Below are 20,060 nucleotides of genomic sequence, written 5' to 3' on the forward strand. Positions count from 1 at the left end.
CTCCTCGGTACAGAATGATTTAATTATTCAAATACATTTAAAACCATCCAGATTGGTTCTGCATTTCATCTAATAACTGATTAATAAATGATCAGATCATAACTGATCAATAAATGATCAGATCATATCTCTCAGGTCGTTTCAGCCTCTGGATTTTCTCCAAGCAGCTTCCTGCAGGGAGGAGCTGAAATGAACGGTGACTTCCTGGGAAGTCAACATTCAGGTTTCAGAGACCGAGTGGCTCAGTCCAAGTCTACTGCAGCAGAGAGCGGCTCCGGGTTCTACTGGGTCGACTGGTGGACGGACTGGTGGACGTACTGGTGGATGGACTGGGAGGACAGCTCACCACTGTAAGTGTTTGAGCTGATGAGTGCCGTTTGTTTCAGTGCATTCTGGGATGTGTAGTTTTGGACCTGCAGCTCCTTGTTGCTATGGACTGGTTGCCAGACCTCTGTCGTCTCGGCAGAGGAAGAATGGTTCTGTGGTGTGATGAAGATCGCCAGCAGAGCATCATCTTCATCATAAAGGATTTTACTACTGCGGTTCTGAGTTTTTAGTTGGAACTCAGGGATTGATTTCACACCAGAACCCGTCCAGAATCCGTCCAGAACCCTCTTCCTTCCTGATCCGTCCTGTCAGGTTTTTACTTTATGTCAGTTTGGAAACTCAGACCAATCAGAAACGTTGAAATATTGTTTGTTTGGTTCTGATCCGGGGTCTTTGAGCATCCAGAGGTGAAATCTGATTATTTTTCTTATGGGTGAATCACATCTCTGTTGCTGCTCATTCCTGCAGCTCATTATGCAGATGAAAGTGTAGCAGATTTAACAATAGGAAGAGCTGAGTCATCAGAAGAACAAAGGCAGGATCAGGGAGTGGCTGCTGCTCAAATGAAATGAAAATATTTTCTTTGGAAATAAACTGAAAACTATTTGAGTTCATCAAGTGAAAACGGAGCCAGGGACGCTAAGCTAACTGTCAGTATTATTATTACATGTAGAAGTTAATATTCTTTGTTATGCTGGTTTGGAAAATAATTGTGAAAATCACATTTTATTCTTGCTCCTCTTTATGGCGCCCCCAGACTGCAGGCGCCCACACTGTTGACTCTCTATGTGAGCTCAGTGTTTAGCTGCAGTTGGTTCATGTGGAGCGCAGGAAAGTTCTGCAGAAGGACGATCTGATCCCATATTGCCGAAGTCCGACTCGGGGAGTTTTCAGGAATAAATCTTGAGTGGTGTTGATGTGCTTCAAGGAAACAGAGCAATTAGACTAAATTAGCTGCATTTCCTCAGAACTGAACATTCAGGTTCTGCTGCTGATGGGGATTAGCATGAAGCTAACTGGCGTAGCCTGACTTTAACCCTTAGTGTGCTCTGAAGTCAGGAGTTTAACCTGTGAGGTTCTGAAGAGAATCAACCAGCACCAGTTAAACATCTGTTACTGGTTGCTTACTGTAGTTCAGCTCCAAGGCGCCCCTAGTGGCCAGAGAGCAGAACTGCTGCAGTAATTAAAGGAGGTGATGCTGTTTGTCCTGCAGGAGAACTTCAGGATCACAGATCTCAGGATGCAGGAGAAGAGGTGGATGACCCTCCCATCATTTCCTCACAATATCTCAGGATTTGACTACACCGTCTCCATCACGTTGTTCTCATGTGTTCCAGTAAGAAGCAATCAGCAGGACGTCAACCCAGCAAACCGGCCTCTAAGAGCTCCTCAGCATGTCCCTCCTGGTGTTGTCCTTTTCAGTAAGCAGTCCCGTTTCAGGAGCAAGAGCAGTTTTTTTACTTTCAGTTTTCTTTTTTTAATTTTTGAAATTATGATGCTGCAAACAAAAAAAATTCAGCGAACCAGCACAAACGTATCTCAGTTAATTGGCACCATAGTTCATTTGATTTGTGGGCTGGCTAGTTGACCTTTGATGACCTCTGGAAACATTTCTTAACGTCTTTAAAATGACGGTGCCACAAATGTTGGACACCGTTTTCATTCAATGTGACTCGGAGTCGGAAGCTGCAGATTCATCGTCACTCAGCAGAGATAAACGTTTTGATGGATATTCATCTGAAACATTTCCTGATTCTCAGGAGAGCAGAACTTCATGAACCTGAACGGATCCAGTCACCTGGACTCCAGAGTGAAGTTAAAGCTAAAGTTGCTAACACGGCTTCGCTCCTTCAGGGGTAAGCTGGGATTATTTCTTCCTGTTTTCATCCATGCCTCGCTCCAAAGTGTTTTACAGTTTGGTATTTCTGTCTGTTTTCACTGTTTATAAAGGAATAAAAGCTCAAATAAAGTCCATGTTAGTCAAACTTAAACCTTCTGTCTCTCCTAGTTTTGTTCAAAAGATCTGTACTGAAGACCAGGCGGACTTCTGGCCCTCAGTTTGTCCTCCAGGGGATAAAAATGCTGTAAGTTTTCATCTTTGTTTCTAAACAAGAGAATCTGGAGTTATCCGTGTTGTTTCAGTATCAACCCTGTTGGTTTATTTTGAAAGGAATCGAAGCTTTGGCTGAAGAAGACCTTGGAAAAGTTGGACAACAGGGAGCTGAGATATTTCCACTGGTTCCTGCAAACTGCAGACGATGTTAAACCAATCAGAAGGAGTCGCCTGCAGCATGCTGACAGACTGGACACAGTCGACCTGATGCTCCAAACGTATCCCAAAAACTTTCAAAAGGTCACCCAGAAGATTATGGACAAGGTCAACAGTCGTAGAAAACATGTAAATATAATGTCTATAAATACAGCTGCATAAACTATGAAGCATTAAGTTCAGTCTGGTTGATTTTCTCAGTGAACTGTTCATTTCTTCCTCTATCCAGGGGGTTCATAACTGGGTTCTGGACTCCCTGGACAATCTAGACGACAAACAGCTGAAGTACTTCCACTGGTTCCTGCAAACGGCAGACAAATCCAAGGACGGCTTCAAACCCATCAAAAAGAAGGACCTGGAGGACGCAGACAGACTGGACACATCGGATCTGATGGTTCAGACGTACGACACAAACACCAAGGAGGTCACAGAGAAGATCCTGAAGAAGATCAAGAACAACAAAGGTCTGTAAACATCTCACAGATCATCAACTGACTGGATCATCGTTGATATCGACTCTTTATTGGCTCCAACAGGCAAAGACATACCAGAAGCTGAGGAGCAGATGAAGCCATCTTCTCCAGCTGAAGCAGAAAGTAAGAGTTCATGATGTGAAGTGGTTGGAGTTTAGTTAGGATGCAGATATGATGGAGGGTCAGGATGAAGAGCAGCAGTTCAGTTTTACAGCTGCTCAGAGAGACGGCCTCAGTTTCCTGACAAACACAGACACAGCTGAGTATCATCAACATAGCGGTGGTTTGAGACGCCGTGTTGTCAGATGTTCTGACCCGGTCAGGGATTGTAGAAGGAGTCCAGGTTCTGAGCCTAGAAGGACTCCAGTGGCGAGACCAGGAGAGTCTCCTTCCTGTGATCCTAACCCATCAGATCAGGGAATCTTCAACATGTTTGACGACATTCACTCAGTTCCTTTGTCTTCCGTCCTGTAGAGAAAGAAGTCTCCAAGGTTCTGGAGGAGTTTGTTAAGAAAGCTCCAAATGAAACCCTGACCCGGCTGTCAGAGGCTCTAGCAGCAGACGGTGTGTTGAAGTCCTCTGAGAAGCAACACATCCTGGAGAAGAACCACACCAGAGGAAACAGAGCGAGCTGCCTTGCTGACACAGTGATGGATAAAGGAACTGCTGCCTGTAAGAAGATGATCCACCACCTTCAGGCTGTTGATGCTCCACTGTCCTCCAAGCTGGGCTTGTCCTCTGGTCCAGTTGTTCAGCAAGGTGAGTTCTGCTGGCGGTTCAAGGGTCTACATCCAAACATCCTGAGCTTTGTGACCTTACATGATGTTTCCAATTGTCTATCAGGTCAAAGTTCACAGGAACTCAAAACCAAACCAGTATCAGAACCAGGACTTGTTTGTAAACCGGCCATTCAACAATTCCTTTCTCTTAAACCTTACCAGAAGTAAGTTTTCGCAACATTCCTGAGAAACTATTGAGCTTTTGTCAAGTTTTACATTAAACTAGTGTCACATGAATTAAGATTTAAATCAATATATCTATTGATCCAATAACTGTTACCTCATGCAGACCTTTCACTCACCTCTGGATACTTATAAGAAAGTGTCCAGATGTAGTTTAGGAATCTAACTCACACTCATTTACATGTCCTAAGCTGGTCTATTTAGGGGCTGGAACAAGATTTAATGTGCAAGGTTTTTCTTCTGTCACTGATATTTCCATAAAAGTGAACCTTCACTGATGTTAGTTTCATCATTTGACCCAAAGACCTGTCGATGATGAGAAGGAAGTCTGGCAGCAGATCTGTCCTGAAGGGGACAACGATGCTGTAAGTCACCATCCAATGTCTCTGAGTTTGATGTCTGAGGTTTGACAAAGTCCTGGAAGGTTGATAGTGATGGTCAGACTCTGGAAACAGTTTTTCTTCACTTGTCTTAGAAGATACTTTGCAAACTGCTATTGATATAATCTTTTGTGGCCAAAATCCTGGTAGCTATTGATGTCATTTATCCACTTTACTTAAAAAGGACATCAAGCAGTGGTTGAAGGAGCATCTCGAGGATCTGGACAGCAGGGAGATGAAGTACTTCCACTGGTACCTTCAAACCGCGGACAAGTCCAAGGATGGCTTCAAGCCGATCAAGAAATGCCGCCTGGAGCATGCAGATAGACTGGACACGGTGGACCTGATGGTCCAGATCTACACCAACACCACCAAGATGGTGGCACAGAAGATTTTCAAGAAGATGCATAAAGACAAAGGACATGTAAATATACTTTTACTGTACTTCATACCAGAGTCAGTATGAGCTCAGTGGTTGGATTCTAACTAAATCTATTCCAACACTGGCAGGACTATAAAGATTGGCTTCTGGACACTTTGTTAGAGCTGGACGACAAGGAGATGAAGCACTTCCACTGGTTCCTTCAAACTGCGGACAAGTCCAAGGATGGCTTCAAACCAATCAAAAAGGGTCAGCTGGAGGACGCAGACCGGCTGGACACGGTGAACCTGATGGTCCAGACGTACGCCTCAAACACCAAGACGGTCACAGAGAAGATCCTGGAGAAAATTAAGAGCAATAAAGGTCTGACAGATGGGAGGAAATGCTTGAAACATCAGACCAACTTCCTGCTAAACATTTATTCTGGTTCCCAACAGACAAAGGTCTTCCTGAGGTGGAGGAGCAGATTCCTCCAACGTCTCCAAATGAAAGTACATCTGGTATGTTCATCAGAATCTGGCCTTCATCGTAAAGTTTCCATCAAATAACTCAGTGATGTCCTTGTGTTTCTGCCCACAGAGAAAGTGCTCACCAGGATGCTTAATGACTTTGTGGAGAAGGTACCAAAAGAAACGTTATCACAGCTCATGGAGGCTCTCATGACTGGCAAGACCCTGATGTCATCAGAGAAGGAGACCATCCTTCAGAACCACACCAGGGTCAACATGGCCAGCTGCTTCGTTGACATTGTGATGGAGAAGGGAACCGACGCCTCCAAAGAGCTGATGAACCGTCTTCAAACCATCAACCCTCGCCTGTCCTCTGAGCTGCATTCACCTTCTACCCCAGGTTAGTCTGCACCTTTCTAAAAACAGCTGCTTTGATTCTCCTCAGTCCTGGGGTTGAAGCTAAACAACGTCTTATTTTTTAAATATCTCCAGGTCACAAGTCTTTCAAACAGCTCTTCACTAGTAAGAAGTAAGTTCTTCAAGTTCTTCACCAGATTCACCAACATTCTTACCCAGTCATCCATCTAAACCAATCTGGTTCATTTGGTCCATGGATCTGAAACTTTAAAAGCTTCCTGAAAACTATTCCTGATGCCCAAAGTTCAGCGGTCATGTTGGTTGGGCTATGGTTGATCACTCTGTAACCGTCATCCTATTTTCTTCTAATCTTATGATCCAAAGAACGAGGGAGATGACGAAGGAACAGGAGGAATGCTGGCGCCTGATCTGCCCTCCAGGAGATAAAGATGCTGTGAGTCATTTACCTTCAAACCGTCTGTCCCTCTGTTGTCCTCAGCACAAATGTCTTTCTGAGGAAGATAAATGGTTGGAACTGGCTCTGATCATCATCTAGACATTAAGAGTTCAGGTTCAGTCCATGGTCTATGTCCTCTAACCGTTCCTAACATAATGAGCCTTAAGTACATTTTTCTTTTCAGGATTTGAAGCGTTGGTTGAAGAAAACTCTGGAGGATCTGAAGAACAGGGAGGTGAATTACTTCCACTGGTACCTGCGGATTGCAGACGACACCAAAGACGGGTTCAAACCAATCAAAAGGTACCGTCTGAAGCACGCAGACAGACTGGACACATTGGACCTGTTGGTGCAGATGTACCCTGGAAAGGTGAAAGAGGTCACAGAGAAGATCCTGGAGAAGATCAAAACCAACACGGCACAGGTAGCCAGAGTAACGGCTAGTCTGGGTGATGAGAAACGTGATTGTTAAGCTCCTCATGTTGTGGTTTGCAGCACTGGATCCTGGAAATGTTTGTGGACATGGGGGACCAGGACCTTAAATACTGCCAGATGTTACTGCAGGGCACCGACAAGCTGAAGCACGCCTCCCTGAAGAGGGGTCCTCAGGCAGAGGGGCAGGAAGTGGACACCATGAACCTGATGATGCAGATGTACAACTCAGACCAGAGAGAGATGCTAGAGAGAACTCTGAATGAAATCCAGGAGACTTCAGGTCTGTCACATTTACAGACATCGTTCATAACCTGACAGTAACCTGCTGATCTAACGCCTCATCTTCATGACCAACAGAACTGCCTGAAGTCGAGGACCAGGACAACCCAGCTTCTCCAACAGCTCTACGAGGTTTGTGTTTGGTTCGTGTTCGGACCCACAGGAACACCTTCCATCAAATTCCCACTATCTGTTTATTTATGTTGCAGCAAAGAAAATGAAGATCATGCTGCTTGACTTTATCAAGAAAGTGTCCAATAAAACGTTGGAGCAGCTGCTGAAGGACCTGGTAGCGGACAAGGTGCTCACTGCGTCAGAGAGAAAATCAGTGGTGGAGAAGAACCACACCAGAGTGAACAAGGCCAGCGGCCTGGTGGAGATCCTGAAGGAGAAAGGAACAGAAGCTTGTCAGAAGATGATCAGCCTTGTTGAAACAATGGATCCTCCACTTTACGCCAAACTGGGTTCTTCCCAGAGCCCCAATTTCCAACAAGGTGAGTCCAGAACCGAACGCCACACCTGCTACTGGTGACCCAGATGATTGAGTCTGGCAGGAAACCAGGAATGAATGAATTAACTCAATTATTGTGCTATACAGCTTGCCATACTGAAACTGTCGGTGTTTATCTCCTGATTTGTTAGAGCTGCTCCAGATGCTAACCTTCAACCTGAAGGAGGATGAAGGACCAGAGGAAGAGGAAGAGGAAGAGGACAAATAAACAGAACATGGGATTGGTCATATTGAGGAGCAACTGAAGATTCAACTTCCTGTTTCTAGATTTATAAACTTTGACGGTGTCCTGTTTTGTCCACCACTGTTCAGTTTTACATGTTGGACCTTTAACTAAAATTACAGCTGTTATTTTCAGATGTTTCCCTGCTTCTTTACTGACGCTGTTATAAGTCTGTTTAATGAACTGATAACATTAAATCTATATATGTTTTAACATGGCAGTGCAGCAGTACAGTCAGGCTTCATCTGATTCACTTTGCTGTGAGAAACCTGAACAATCAGAACCAAAGAGTTTAAATACAGAGAAGTGATGAGATGGAAACCAGGTGAGTCCAATTAGAGGAAACCAGAACAGCTGAGGACAGAGGAGAGCAGGAAACACAACCAAAAATACATTTTATGGTTTCTTTTAAGGTTTAACTTTAACTGTCTTATGATGTAATCATTCTGCTTCTTTTAATAATCCGTCTTTTGCACTTTTCACTAGACAGAATAAAATGACAGATTTAAATCCTGGTTGTTTATCTAAAAGAAAAGAGCAGCAGTGAGGATGGTAATAATATTTATAACTAAAAGCAGAAAATGAAACTCAACATGGAATCAGTTCACAGCTTCACGTCTCTCCAACTGAAACGTTTTATTTTTCACAATAAATAGCAGTGAATCTAAAATGTTTGAACCTTCGTCATGACGATGGATTTACTGGGATTAATTTGTTAAGGTTCTGCGCTGTGATTGGCTGTCAGTCAGCTGTGTTGGGTCGGTTCTGTTCAGCTCCACGATCAGAACCCTTCATTCACCTAAAGCTGCTGATGTTACATCCTGGCTGTCAGGTAACATCCAATCAGGTGAGTCCAGAGGCCACGCCCCCTGTGTTTCCTGAACAGAAAAGTGGGCGGGGCTACATTCCCTGATGGTCCAAACTGGTTCTGTCCGGACCGGTTGAGTTTCAAAGACGTTTGTCACCAAGTTCCACTTCTAGCCTGGAGTTCATCCACTTCCAACAATAAGCAAGGATGAGCCAACAGAAGTGTTTGAAAAATAAAACAAGTCAAAAAGATGAAGAACTACTAAACTAATAACTGGTTAAAACCGCCTGTCCAGTCTGTGAGAAGAAACAACTAAAATCAGACAAAACAAGACAGAAATGAGATAACGGCAAGGTTTCAGCAAGAAAAAAGGAGGAGAAAAACACAGAAACCAAAATATTAACTAAATCTGCAGAGTCCAGACCAGTTTGACCCGGTTTGATCTGGTTTGTGAGAAAAAACAAACTGAAATCAAATAAAATAAGTCAGAAATGGGATGACAACATTTCAGCAGAAAAAAAAACAGAAGAAAACACAGAAACTAAAATATAAACTGACTCAAAGGGTCCAGGCCAGTTTGCTATGGTTTGTGATGAAGAACTAACTAAAATGATATAAAATAAGTCAGAAAAAGGCTAAACGATATTCCAGAAAGAAAACATAAAAACAGAAGAGAAAAACAGAGAACAAAATATAAACTGTAAAGGTCCAGACCGGTTTGAAACAGTTTGAACAAGTTTGATCTGGTTTGAACTAGATTGAACCGGATTGAAGCAGTCAGTGAGGAGAAACAGAACCACTGAACTGGGATCAGTTTCAGAGTAACTTTGGTTCCTCCAACAACCAATCACAAGATGCCATGGTCTACAGTTACCATGGTTACCAGCTGCTGCGGGGCAGAGCCCTGGAGGCGGGCCTGGATCAGAGCAGGGAGGGGGCGGAGCCTGAGAGCCGTTTCGGATTATTTGTCTACTAGAACCTGACCGGATCAGAACCCGACCGGATCAGAACCTGACCGGATCAGAACCAGACCGGATCAGAACCTGCTCTCTCTGGACTGATGTGCTGACGGCTGGAGATGATTGTGATCAGAAGGATTCAGAAAAGGAAACATTTTGGACGACCCTGCGCATCCTGTCTCAGCTTCAGCTCCTCCACCACCTGGTCCTGATTGTCTTCGGTTCACGAGTGTCTCTGAAATGTTCTGGACCTGGCCCGGCGGTCTGAAGACCCGGCCCAGGACGGAGCTTCACTGCTGGGCCAGCAGTGCGTTCCTGTTGGCCTTCATCTTCTCCAGACGCTTGGACAGGTGGCTGTTGCTGACCTCCAGCTCCTCGATGCGGTCCAGAGCCGAGCGGAGCTGGAAGGAACCGTACGTTTTTAACCAGAACCGGTCCGCACAGAAAACCAACCTAAGGGGGCACTCTCACCTCTCTCTGCAGTCTTCTCTTCTCCACCTTCAGCTCATCTTCAATCTTCTCTGCGTTCTCAGACGCTGACTTGTAGCGACACACCTGACCCTCAAGGCGCAGCACCTGAAGACAAAACGCAGTCCAGGTTCAGACTGACGGCTGGAGGAGCAGAGTGGAAATGAACCGATGGAAACATGAAGGCTCACATTTTGCTCCAGAGTTGTGACTTCCTGCTCAGATTTCACCAACTTGAACTTGAGTTCGCTGATCTGTCTGTTAGCGTCTCCTGGTGGAAACCAAGCAGAGGAATCACGATCGATCCTGCAGTGGATCAACACCAGACCTGGTCAGGAACTCACTCTGCAGGTCCAGCAGATGAGGGTCTATGCCGTTCTCCTGGGGGTTCTGCCCTGGGTTCTGGACTCCATCCACCCCGTTCCTCTGATCCAGCTGAGACTGGAGAAGTCTGACCTGAACATTAACAGATTAACGTTATTTTCTAGAAGATGTTTCAGCCTTTTTAGACTTTAAACCAAAAGGTTTCCAGATCGAACCTGATCCCGTAACCCTTCTCTGTCATCAAACAGTTTCTTCATCCGCAGCTCTGAAACGAAACAGAGAGCAACAATCAACGACTTCCCTGAACTCCCAGTGAGCTCAACCTGAAGGTCCAGGAGGTGAGATGGTCAACTGCAGCCCGGGAGTCAAAGAACCATCTGGAGCAAACCAAAGAGGACCAACAGCACAGCTCTGAGGAACGCCACTGATTAGCTTAAGATTCACTGGATGGAGATCTGGACCTTCATGGTGGAGATAATCAGCTGGTGAAGTGATCATTATCTCCAATTTGATTTAATTAACATTAATTACATCAATTATGGTGAATTATTAAAAATTAACTTTTAATCATTTCATTTCAACTTCTCATGATTTCTGATGTGATCTGGAGACACGGAGCAGGAAGTCAGCTTACCCTTCAGGTGTGGAGAACATCATCTACTGATGACTGGAACAAAACCACCAAAACACAGAACTCCAGGATTCAGATAAACATTTATTACCAGATATGAAAACTTTTCTATCCTCATATTTCAGGAACACATCTTCTCAGTAGGAACTTACATGTTATACTCAGAAGATTAGTCATTCCAAATCATTCAAAGCTACCTTCTCATCAGTCACTCCAAACCTTCATTGGTTAGTCCACACATTTAGATTTCCAGATTCTAACGCTTGATGTGAGTCTCTGCTTTCTTCTGGCTCTAACCAGAACTACCAGTCAACATGTTTCTTCTAACATAAACATTTGAACATGAATGTGTTCAATGTTCATGAAGACCAGCAGCAGAGGGCGCTCCTGAGCTCATGAAATATTGCAATCTGTGTTGTCATTTTTCCTGCTGTCCAATCCGGATTCTTCATGTTCTGTCTCTGGTTCCATGGTGCCCAGCGATGGAGCGATAACCTGGACCTCAGCCTCCATGGTGGATCGGTTCTGTTGCTGTGGTGGAAGCAGTTGGACCTCCTCTTCTTCATCAGCCTCCTCACAGCTGTCCATGTCTCCAACCGACAGCTCCTCAACAGAACCAATACTGGACCGATCCAGCCGCCGTCCCTCCTGGAGGCCCACCAGAGCCAGCTCAGGAACAGCCATTGCTCTGATTTCTTCAGCGGTCACCTCCATGAACCTCTTGAGTCCTCCTGAGGAACTTTGTCCAACACTGGAGTGTGCTGATGAAGGGCGGTTCCCTCTGAACTCCTTTGAGTCTTTGGCAGAAGTCAGAACATGGGTTTGACTGTCAGGCGTGGAGTCTGTTGAGTTCTTGTAAGATTCAGAAAAGTGTGACTCAACAAAAACAAAGTCTCCAGATATGCTTTTTAGAGAACCAGGTGGACTGGCTTCAGACTCAGCGTTCAGCTGTACATCTCTTGGGCTGGACGTTATCTCTCTTTCGTCATTGGTGGTAGACTGATCATGACAAGTTGAACAAACTCTGCTTGAGGAACCAGGTGGGTCCTCCATCTTTTCTCTGGCTGAACTGACTCTTGGTGATGAAGAACGTCCAGCCAGATGTCCTTCTTCACATCCAGGACCTTCTGCGGTTTCTCTGGTTAGGCTTGTCAGAAGCCATTTGGAGAGTCTGGTTCCCCTCAATGGCCACACTGATTCATGTGCACCTCTATCATTCAGACAGGACTCACGTCCTGCTCTGTTCCTTAGTGTGTTCTCCAAATCTGAGATCCAGTGGTGGAGACACATCAGGATTTCTGAGAAGATTCTTGAAATTTCTACCACAAACCCTGGTTTATCCTCTAGTCCTTGGAGCAAATCTTGAACATTCATCTCCAAGCTGGTCCACATTTCTTCTGGAACAAAGGGGGGTGTTCTCTTTGGGCTTTCAGGGCAAGCTTTGTGTACCTCAGCAGCTCTTTGGAGTGGTTCTCCAATGCTTTGGTTCTCAGGAGATGTGAAATGTACTTTGGTTTCTGGACTGGCTTCAGTCCTCCTGACGAAGCCTTCTTCACCACCTACAGCCTCAACATTTGACTTGTTGGACTCTGCTGCAGCTTTAAGGCTGGGACCTTCTTCACTGAAACCTGAAACGTTATCTTCCGCATTCCTGTCTTCATCTTGACTTTGGGAATCCAGATCTGAAGTACTCATATGCTTTTGTTCAAAATTTGTTTCAGAGGAAGATTCACTTTGCAGAGCCAAAGAGGCATCCTGCTTTACCGCCTCCTCAGATGGAGAGTTCAGTTTCTCAGCAGCTGAAAGGCCCAGCACCATGGCTCTGTTATCCAGGATAATATCTTTAGCAGGTCGCGGTGGAACAAGTCTGGACCTGAGGACTTTGTGAGCTGGATCTTCTTTGCTAGGCTGTTTCTTTTTTGCCTCATTTCCATCCGTTCTGACAGGAAGCTTCTTTGGCCGATTCTTTTCACCTGCCTTGCTCCGTGTTTGTCGGTTTCTGCCTGGATGTTTCTCAGTTGGGTTTTGTCTTTCTCTGGACGGTTTGGTTTGGTCGCTCACCGAGATCACGTTCTGTGGCAGCGACCTCTTCTTGTGTTTGGGGACATTTTGAGGAGTTCTGCTGCCATCTGCTGGCTTCTGCTGTGAAGCCTTCCCTGAAAGATCATGAAGAGACGTTGGAAGACCAAACAGAGTCGACATTCAGGAAGGAAAGCAGAAAGTAGGAGATTAACCGAGTTGATAAAAAAAGGAGGATCACAGAGGAATTACAGGAGAACAGTAGCTCAGGTGTTCTTCAGGATGAGGCCCACAAGTTAACGAGCTGATTGAAAACCAAACATGCTCAGGTCAATCATCGACTTCATGCACTCTAGTCTCCTGTCCAGAAGTGATGATTAAAGGAAATCAAAGGTTTGGCTAGATGTCTGAAAGTTTTAGTAAAATGAACCAATTACTCCTTCCTACCAAGCATGCTCTCTCTCCCGCTGTGAGGCGAGTCCTCGGCCAATCGGGAGGGAGATTCCTCCTCAGTCTGGTCTGCATCACCGTTGGTGGTGGTGTCAGGAGAGACGACCACTCCATGGTTCTGTTGGGCAGAGAGTCGTAACTTGGTAACTTTCAGGTTTCTGTCTCCTTCGTGGCTTAATAGAGAAACGTCTGTAAAACTTCTGCCCAGACTCTGACCAAGCTCAGAGCCAATGTGACGTCTCAAAGGGGTCCGCAATTCCAGTCCTCAAATCCCACTGTCCGATAATTTTTGAATGCAACCCTGCTCTGAAACACCTGAATGAAATGAATGGGTTATGGCCAGGCCCTTGAAAACTTAATGACATACCAAGAAGAAATTCCACTTATGATTAAGCAGGGATCCATCCAGAAGTTGCAGACCAGTGGCATCTGAGGATTGGATGCAAGACCTCAGGCGTACGACAGACATCCAAACTGAGTCCACCTCAAGTACGCATGTCCTCTATGGGGGTAATGGGTTCCTGTCTAAATCTGGGGTGGAACCCTTGAGTTTAGGGAATCTCTACACATAGTCTGCTGTTACAGTGAACTTGTTTTCTACACTGAACTGATTCTTTCAGGAGTGGACTCTTGCAGGGCCACTCCTGAACCTTAATACTAATTTTTTATTGAGCAATTATAGAGCTTTGTTATCGGTTTGTTTAGCTTTTTAAAAGCTTTTCATCATCCGGAAGATACTCTTTGGGTGTATAGCAGGCTAACAATGGGTTTGCTAAAGGCAGCAAGGTTCCACAGTAAGGCCTGTCTCAGGACCCGCTGCAACCCCCAGGCTGTTGTTCCTGTGGAAGAGGAACCTTTGGCAGATAGACCAAACAATGGCACCGAAAGAAAACCAGAGGAACTTCATCTCCAGATGTCTGCATCTCTGCAGGGTCAAAGTTGTAGTTGGGTTTTCCCAATACCTTCAGTGAGTCTCGCAGTTGGACCACCTCATCTGTGAGCTGGTCGCGTTCAATCCGAACGATGTCTGAGATTTCTCTGTGGCGCTCTAACGCCTGACGCAGGAAGGAGGTAGTGAAGGAGGTTAGAGAGGAAACAAGGTTAGGAAACAGGAAACGAAGAGGAAAACAGCTTGGAGACGTTTCTCAGAGGCAGAAAACAACCAAACAACCTTCCTTGGTTCTGCTCTGTTCCTGTCAAGTATAGACTGCTCCAAACACGTCTACCACTGATTTAATCACGGTGGCTCTGCACAGATGGTAGCAGAGAGAGGCATCACTCTGGATGCATCTTAAGTCCTGGGGCCAAATGTTCAGAGCGGGACTAGAGGACTGGTTCTGGTTCCTCTGCCTCTGGGAACAAGAGCAGCGTCCTACCGCAATCTTCTTCTCCTTCCACTGCAGAGCTTCCTGCAGGTCAGAGATCTCCTGCCGGTAGCTGCTGCTCTTCTGACGCAGATCAGACACTTCCTGTCCACCAGAGGGCAGCAGAGAGCAGGACAAGGAAGAGGAGGAGGAAGAGCAGGAGGAAGAGGAAGGTCAGGAGCAGAAAACAGGAAGAGTTAGTTTAGATGGAACAAGGCAATGAATCTGAAATGTGTTATGTTAATACAGCAGGATGGAGAAAGTAATCACGCCCTTCGTTGAGTCACTGTGGATGACCTTTGACCCTTTCTTCTCTACAGAACTGATTTCATTCAGAAACAATGGATGGTTCTCCAGCAGGAACAACCTGGTGAAGGTCAGGCTGCAGGTCAGGGCTTTGACTAGGCCACTCCAGAGAGTGTGTCTCACCGTCAGCAGCTCGTTGGTTTGCCTCAGAGTTTCCTCTGTTTGCTTGAACTGGACCTTCAGGACGCTGTGGGCCTGGCGCTCGCGCTCCAGCTCCTGGAGAGACATCAGACCAAGATCTAACAACACCTTCACCATCGTCATCATCATTATCATCATCATCTTCCTCACCTTGGTGGCGTCGTCCCAGCGGCGCCGGGCCTCCCACAGCAGCTCCTCCATGTCGCTCAGCTCCTCCATCAGGTTCTCCACCTGGAACATCAGCGCCGTCTTGTCGTTGTGCAGCTGAGCGTTGGACACCATGGCCCTGCGGTACTTCTCCTCCGCCTCCGCCAGCGAGTCCTGCACAGGCATGGGTCACATGATCAGTGCTGTTGGTTCTGACCAGACTGGACCGGTTGGGAGTGTCCAGATCTGTGGTCAGGCTGACAGCTGGCGTACCTTCATCTCTCTGATTGAGGCCTCCGTTTCCACGGAGAACGAGGTGTCACAGCTTCCTCTGCGTGACGAGGCTCCGCCCAGCGAGGCCAGAGTGGCGGCGGACAATGTGGACGCCGTCCTGGAACCCTGAGGGAGAGCGAGAGAGAGAGAGGCGCTGAGGACCGCCTCTATCCTGTCTGACCAGCCCAAGGGTCAGTGACCTCACCTTGTCAGTGAACTCCCGGTCCGTCCTCTCCTCCACCTGCACACACACAGAACCTGATCAGTAACCAACCAATCAAATCAATTAATCAGCTTCATCAGCTGCAACTCCCCAGACAGCCAGCAGAGGGAGCCAGAGGGCGTTAACTCTCTCACCACAGGGCTGGCCCGGGCAGAGCTGGCCCTGGAGGAGGCCCGAGAGCTGGAGGCCAGGAGGCCGCCGTAGTCCGAGGGCTGGAGGAGGAGAGGGGGCAGGCAGGACGAGAGACAAGGAGAGGAAACAAGAAAAGGGAAAGAAATGAAGAATGTGTTAGTGAAGAGGAAAGATGAAGATTATCAGAGCTACAGGGCGATGTTAGAACCAGTTCAGACCAGTTCATACCGGTTCAGACTGGTTCAAACAGCTTTAAACTGGTTCAGTTCTTGCCACTAACAAAACAGGACAAGAAAAAACTAGTTCAGACCGGTTCTGACTAATCTAGACCGGCTCCTTCTCTCAGGCTGCATTCAGAGGAACCGGGCTGGACTCTGGTCCACTGGACCCGGACCTCCAGCTGGTTTCTGGTCCACTCACCCTGTAGCTGCCCCGGCTGCCCACAGACATTCTCTCCTCATCATCAGAGATCTACAGACAGACAATTACAGGATCACTGTAGCGGAGAGCAAACATAGAAGAAGAAGAAGGAGAAGAAGAAGAAATACAGACCGAGGTGTGTCTCCGAGAGAGACGAGAGTAACGCTCGCTGTCCTCCTGAAAGGCCATGAAGAAGAAACGTGTTAAAGTAGGAGAAGAAGAAGGAGTCTGCAGAAGGTTCACCTGACAGACAATGAGCAGGGCAAACAGCCTGACAGACAACGAGCAGGGGAAATAAAAATGAACTAAAATCAAAGTTACTGTTATAAACAATATTCAAACTGGATGAAAATAAATTAATAAAATTCGAACATCAACTAGAAACACTAATAATATATATTTTGAAATGGAATAAATAAAAAGCAGCAGACATGAATAAAATAACTCAATGATTAAGTGCAGCAGAGCGGAGCATGCAGAGCCCGGATCAGAACCTGGATCAGAACCAGGATCAGAACCTGGATCAGAACCCTACTGAGCGCGTGCAGAACAGACAACAACAACATGCAGCTCTCGGTAGGCGGCCCGGTTCCACCAGAACCAGGAGAACCGGGACCAACTGGACAGAAGCGGTCCTACCATCCACTGCTCGATGTGACCCCACTTGTTATCCAGACCATAATACTTCTGAGGAGACCAGACCAGAGGGTTAGAGGCAGCTGGGAGAACTGGGAGAACTGGGAGAACTGGACCTACCTTAGTGCTGTGAAACAGCTGCACCAGATGGAGAGGAAGAGGAGGGAGAGGAAGAAACAAGAGGAGGAGGTCAGGCTGGTTCCACTGGATCGGAGCTTTAAAAGTTCTGGATTTAAACTTTTTATCAGTTTTGATGATTTTTGTTTCTTTAATTTCCTGATTTTTTTCTGTTTTTAAGCAGATTTTTCTGTTTTGGATGGTTTGGAAAACCATTTCATTCAAAATTAGATCAATGAATAAGTACTGTTGTTATTGAATAATTAATAAACGCTCCATCTAATAAATAAATATCAACATTCATATCCAATTTGTTGGTTTTCTTTGATCAAAATCAAATTTATCAACTTTTAAAATAATTTCTGGTTAATTTTTCCAAAACAGTAGAAAAAAAAATCAATAAACAGTGAATTTCTTTTTATCCAAATGATATATGTTATTTTTCTGCTGCTTTCAAATTATTTCATTCTGTCTCTCTGCGTTTTCCTTAAATGGTTTTTTTATTAATATTTGATGATTTAATATTTTTCCTTTCTCTCTATTTTTACCTGATTTGTTCCTTTATGTTTTCTCGCAAGTTTTGCTGTAACTTTTCTTTATTTAAGTCTAAAATCAGATTTTTTTCCTTTCCTCTCAGATTATTTTGGATTATTTCCTGCAGTTTTTCTCTTATCTTCAGATTATTTCCCAGGATTCCTGTAGGTTTCCCAGGTTCTGATCCGGATTCTGTTCCTGTACAAAGTTCTTGTTAATCTGGAGGTAATCTCCTTTGTCTCCATGGTAACCAGAGGGACTGGACCCAGACCCTCCAGAGCCTCCAGAACCTGTTTGGTTTCATCATAAACTTTAAAGTTTTATTGAGACTCACCGCAGCAGCTGATCCTGATCCTCTCAGCCTGACCTTTGACCTGCTACCACATGACCCCATCAGCTGCTCTGACCCGTCCTGACAGACTGATCTGTGATCCAATCAGCTGTCGGATCAATAACCCCGACCGGAGCAGATTTCAGAATAAGAGCTCACCTCCTTCTGCTGCCTCTCCAGCTCCTTCATCCGGATCTCGCGGGCCTCGGCTCTGGCGGCCCGCTTCGCCGCCAGCCGGGCCTCAGCCTGCGGGACACACACTCATCCATCAGCAGATATCACCAATCATCAATAATCGATCAAACATCACACTGAAAACAGAAAGAAACTGTTTTCACAAAGGCTGGGTGTGATTACCGCGGCGGCCAGCAGGGGGAGACAGAGCAGCTCCATATTTAAACGTTTTTACACCAAATAAACATTATTTAAATGAATAAATTAACTTTAAACTGAAACGTTTCGTTTGTAAATATATTATTTCTTTTAATTCCTGGTGAATTTTATTTATAATGATTTTTGACTCTAGTTTATGTAAAATCTGTTAATTTAACGTTTCCAGTCCTGTGATGAAGATGAAGATGATGATGATGCTGTCTGAGCTGTGGATTATTACTGGAGCTCCACCGGATTACAGCAAGCAGGTCAGACAGTCCCAGTAACAAACCAGTCTGCTGTGGCCGCTCCCAGTAGGTCAGTGGGAGGAGGAGGAGACCCCCGTTAAAGGCTGGTTCTGACTGGATCTGGGTCAGAGACCAGAACCAGCCTGAGGACGGAGAGAACCAGACGGTACCAGCAGGAGGCCGTCAACACAGTCATTACCAATCAGCCTCATTGATACCCAGTTATACCAATAATCAGCTTTATGGAGCCGATGGTGGAGGCCTGAGAGGCTGGACCAACTGGTCATCTACTGGTTCCAGTTTTTGGTTAGACCAACCAGCTGGACCCAACTGGTTGGACCCAAATGGTTAGACCAACCTGTTGGACCAACTGACTGGATCTGGTTGGTCCACAGATCCCTTAAAAGTCGTCCAGGTACCACTGACTGTAGGGAGGATGAGACTCCTGGTGGTTCTGGTTCTGGTTCTGACCCTCATGGTCCGTCAATAGACAGGTGACAATTTAATGGATCCAACAGCATCACCTGATGTTCCTCATAAATAACAATAATTATCATGTTAGAGTTTAACTTTGATTCTAAATCATGTTAAATCGTTAGTCACATCTGATCTTATCAATCAGCCTGATTATTATTGATTATCTATTTTATCATTGATCATTCTGTTCATTATTAATCAGCCTGATTATTTCTGATCATTCTGATAATCACCACTCAGCCCATCATGTTTATTGATGATGATGAAGATGATGATGGTGTTTACCTCTCGCGCTATCTGGCTCAGCGCATCCTCCTCCGCAGCCAGCTTGTCCCGGTTCGGAATCCTCTTCCGGCCCGGGCCCTGGGTCCCCATGGTTCCGGATGGCTCTACCTGCAGCCGAGCTCTCCTCAGGTTCGGGGCATGCGGTTCCGGAGGTGCAGCAGTAGGACGGCCCTGTTCCAGTGTTAAACCCGTTGGTTCGGTCACCTTGTCCCGGTTCCGAGTCCTGATGGACCCATCCCTTAGATCTTTACCTGCAGCCGAAATGTCACCTCGGTTCTGATTTTGTCCGGATCACTCAGACCTGTGACCCGGACTCTCCAGAACCCATGATTATCCCGTTTCCTTGTAAAATTATAGGTTCTGTTAGTGCGGTTCGGTGCTGATGGGTCCGTTCTGCCGCTGCAGATGGCGGTTAGCAGCTCCCAGTCAGACCACCGAACCGGACCAGCGTCAGGGTGAGAATCAGAGTCCGGGTTGCTCAGCGGCCCGTCGGCCCGCTAATCCGCCCCCCCGTTCGGGCCGCTGCGGCGGAGCTCCGGCAGCCGAGGGCAGAGCGCCGTGCCGCGGTCAGGTGAGCCGCAGGTGAGCCGCTGCTGCACCGAGAGCGAAGCCCGGAGACACGGATCCACTGCGGAGGAGAGGCGCGGCGCCGCTCCGTCACCGCTACGCAGCTAGCGCGGAGCTCCGGCGCGGCGGAAGTAATCCTACAAATTAAGAGCCCGTAACCCGCGACGATGAGAAAATGAAAACGTAACCACCGGAAACGGAACCAGGGTATTAAAAGGTCATTTTTTCCGACCAAGTGAGGTCTAAAATATTAAAATTGGACGGCGTGTTAGGGCCATTACAGATAGTAAAAAAAACAAAAAAAAACAATTTCAGTCAAAAAAA

General features: G+C 46.1%; 2 protein-coding genes across 8 annotated transcripts; one reads left to right on the forward strand and one right to left on the reverse strand.

The window, feature by feature from the left end:
* The first annotated feature begins 46 nt into the window (after positions 1-46).
* On the forward strand, positions 47-8,539 carry LOC106957820 (uncharacterized). Of its 2 annotated transcripts, XM_015049310.1 has the most exons (22): positions 47-350; positions 1,541-1,581; positions 1,665-1,748; positions 2,088-2,183; positions 2,336-2,411; positions 2,498-2,725; positions 2,826-3,060; positions 3,133-3,192; positions 3,544-3,828; positions 3,913-4,012; positions 4,336-4,396; positions 4,596-4,835; positions 4,922-5,156; positions 5,231-5,293; positions 5,373-5,642; positions 5,735-5,771; positions 5,984-6,053; positions 6,241-6,480; positions 6,552-6,771; positions 6,849-6,902; positions 6,980-7,264; positions 7,413-8,539. In XM_015049310.1, the coding sequence occupies exons 2-22, from the start codon at positions 1,568-1,570 to the stop codon at positions 7,487-7,489; spliced, it is 3,030 nt and encodes a 1,009-aa protein (XP_014904796.1). In that variant the 5' UTR covers positions 47-350; positions 1,541-1,567; the 3' UTR covers positions 7,490-8,539. The 2 variants fall into 2 exon arrangements, with proteins under 2 accessions (XP_014904796.1, XP_014904795.1); XM_015049309.1 differs by lacking the exon at positions 47-350 and having other exon boundaries at positions 1,107-1,581.
* On the reverse strand, positions 8,122-19,884 carry lrrfip1b (leucine rich repeat (in FLII) interacting protein 1b). Of its 6 annotated transcripts, XM_015049315.1 has the most exons (20): positions 19,170-19,871; positions 17,947-18,033; positions 16,926-16,943; positions 16,809-16,856; positions 16,302-16,346; positions 16,170-16,220; positions 15,752-15,829; positions 15,600-15,635; positions 15,395-15,520; positions 15,125-15,295; positions 14,957-15,049; positions 14,540-14,632; positions 14,126-14,218; positions 13,161-13,281; positions 10,279-10,328; positions 10,084-10,195; positions 9,931-10,010; positions 9,743-9,847; positions 9,340-9,672; positions 8,122-9,291 (listed from the first exon to the last, which is right to left on the reverse strand). In XM_015049315.1, exons 1-19 carry the CDS (start codon positions 19,257-19,259, stop codon positions 9,562-9,564), a joined length of 1,608 nt encoding a protein of 535 aa, XP_014904801.1. In that variant the 5' UTR covers positions 19,260-19,871; the 3' UTR covers positions 8,122-9,291; positions 9,340-9,561. The 6 variants fall into 6 exon arrangements, with proteins under 6 accessions (XP_014904801.1, XP_014904797.1, XP_014904799.1 ...); XM_015049311.1 differs by lacking the exons at positions 8,122-9,291; positions 9,340-9,672; positions 9,743-9,847; ... (1 more) ...; positions 10,084-10,195; positions 10,279-10,328 and adding an exon at positions 10,759-12,850 and having other exon boundaries at positions 19,170-19,882; XM_015049313.1 differs by lacking the exons at positions 8,122-9,291; positions 9,340-9,672; positions 9,743-9,847; ... (2 more) ...; positions 10,279-10,328; positions 15,752-15,829 and adding an exon at positions 10,759-12,850 and having other exon boundaries at positions 19,170-19,883.
* Between the last annotated feature and the right edge of the window lie 176 nt (positions 19,885-20,060).

Source organism: Poecilia latipinna, unplaced genomic scaffold (assembly GCF_001443285.1).
Source record: "Poecilia latipinna isolate Pla-1442-1.1 unplaced genomic scaffold, P_latipinna-1.0 Scaffold939, whole genome shotgun sequence".
NCBI lineage: Eukaryota > Metazoa > Chordata > Actinopteri > Cyprinodontiformes > Poeciliidae > Poecilia > Poecilia latipinna.

Bases quoted from the DNA above. Each gene is read 5' to 3' on its own strand.
- LOC106957820 (XM_015049309.1), top strand. From the start codon at position 1,523: ATGCTGTTTGTCCTGCAGGAGAACTTCAGGATCACAGATCTCAGGATG. The intron at 5,772-5,983 runs GTAAGTTCTTCA...TATGATCCAAAG, and splicing joins CAGCTCTTCACTAGTAAGAA to AACGAGGGAGATGACGAAGG. The intron at 6,054-6,240 runs GTGAGTCATTTA...TTTTCTTTTCAG, and splicing joins CTCCAGGAGATAAAGATGCT to GATTTGAAGCGTTGGTTGAA.
- lrrfip1b (XM_015049311.1), bottom strand. From the start codon at position 19,259: ATGGGGACCCAGGGCCCGGGCCGGAAGAGGATTCCGAACCGGGACAAG. The intron at 15,296-15,394 runs GTACGCCAGCTG...ATGCCTGTGCAG, and splicing joins CCTCAATCAGAGAGATGAAG to GACTCGCTGGCGGAGGCGGA. The intron at 14,219-14,539 runs GTAGGACGCTGC...TTCCTGCGTCAG, and splicing joins GGAAGGAGAAGAAGATTGCG to GCGTTAGAGCGCCACAGAGA.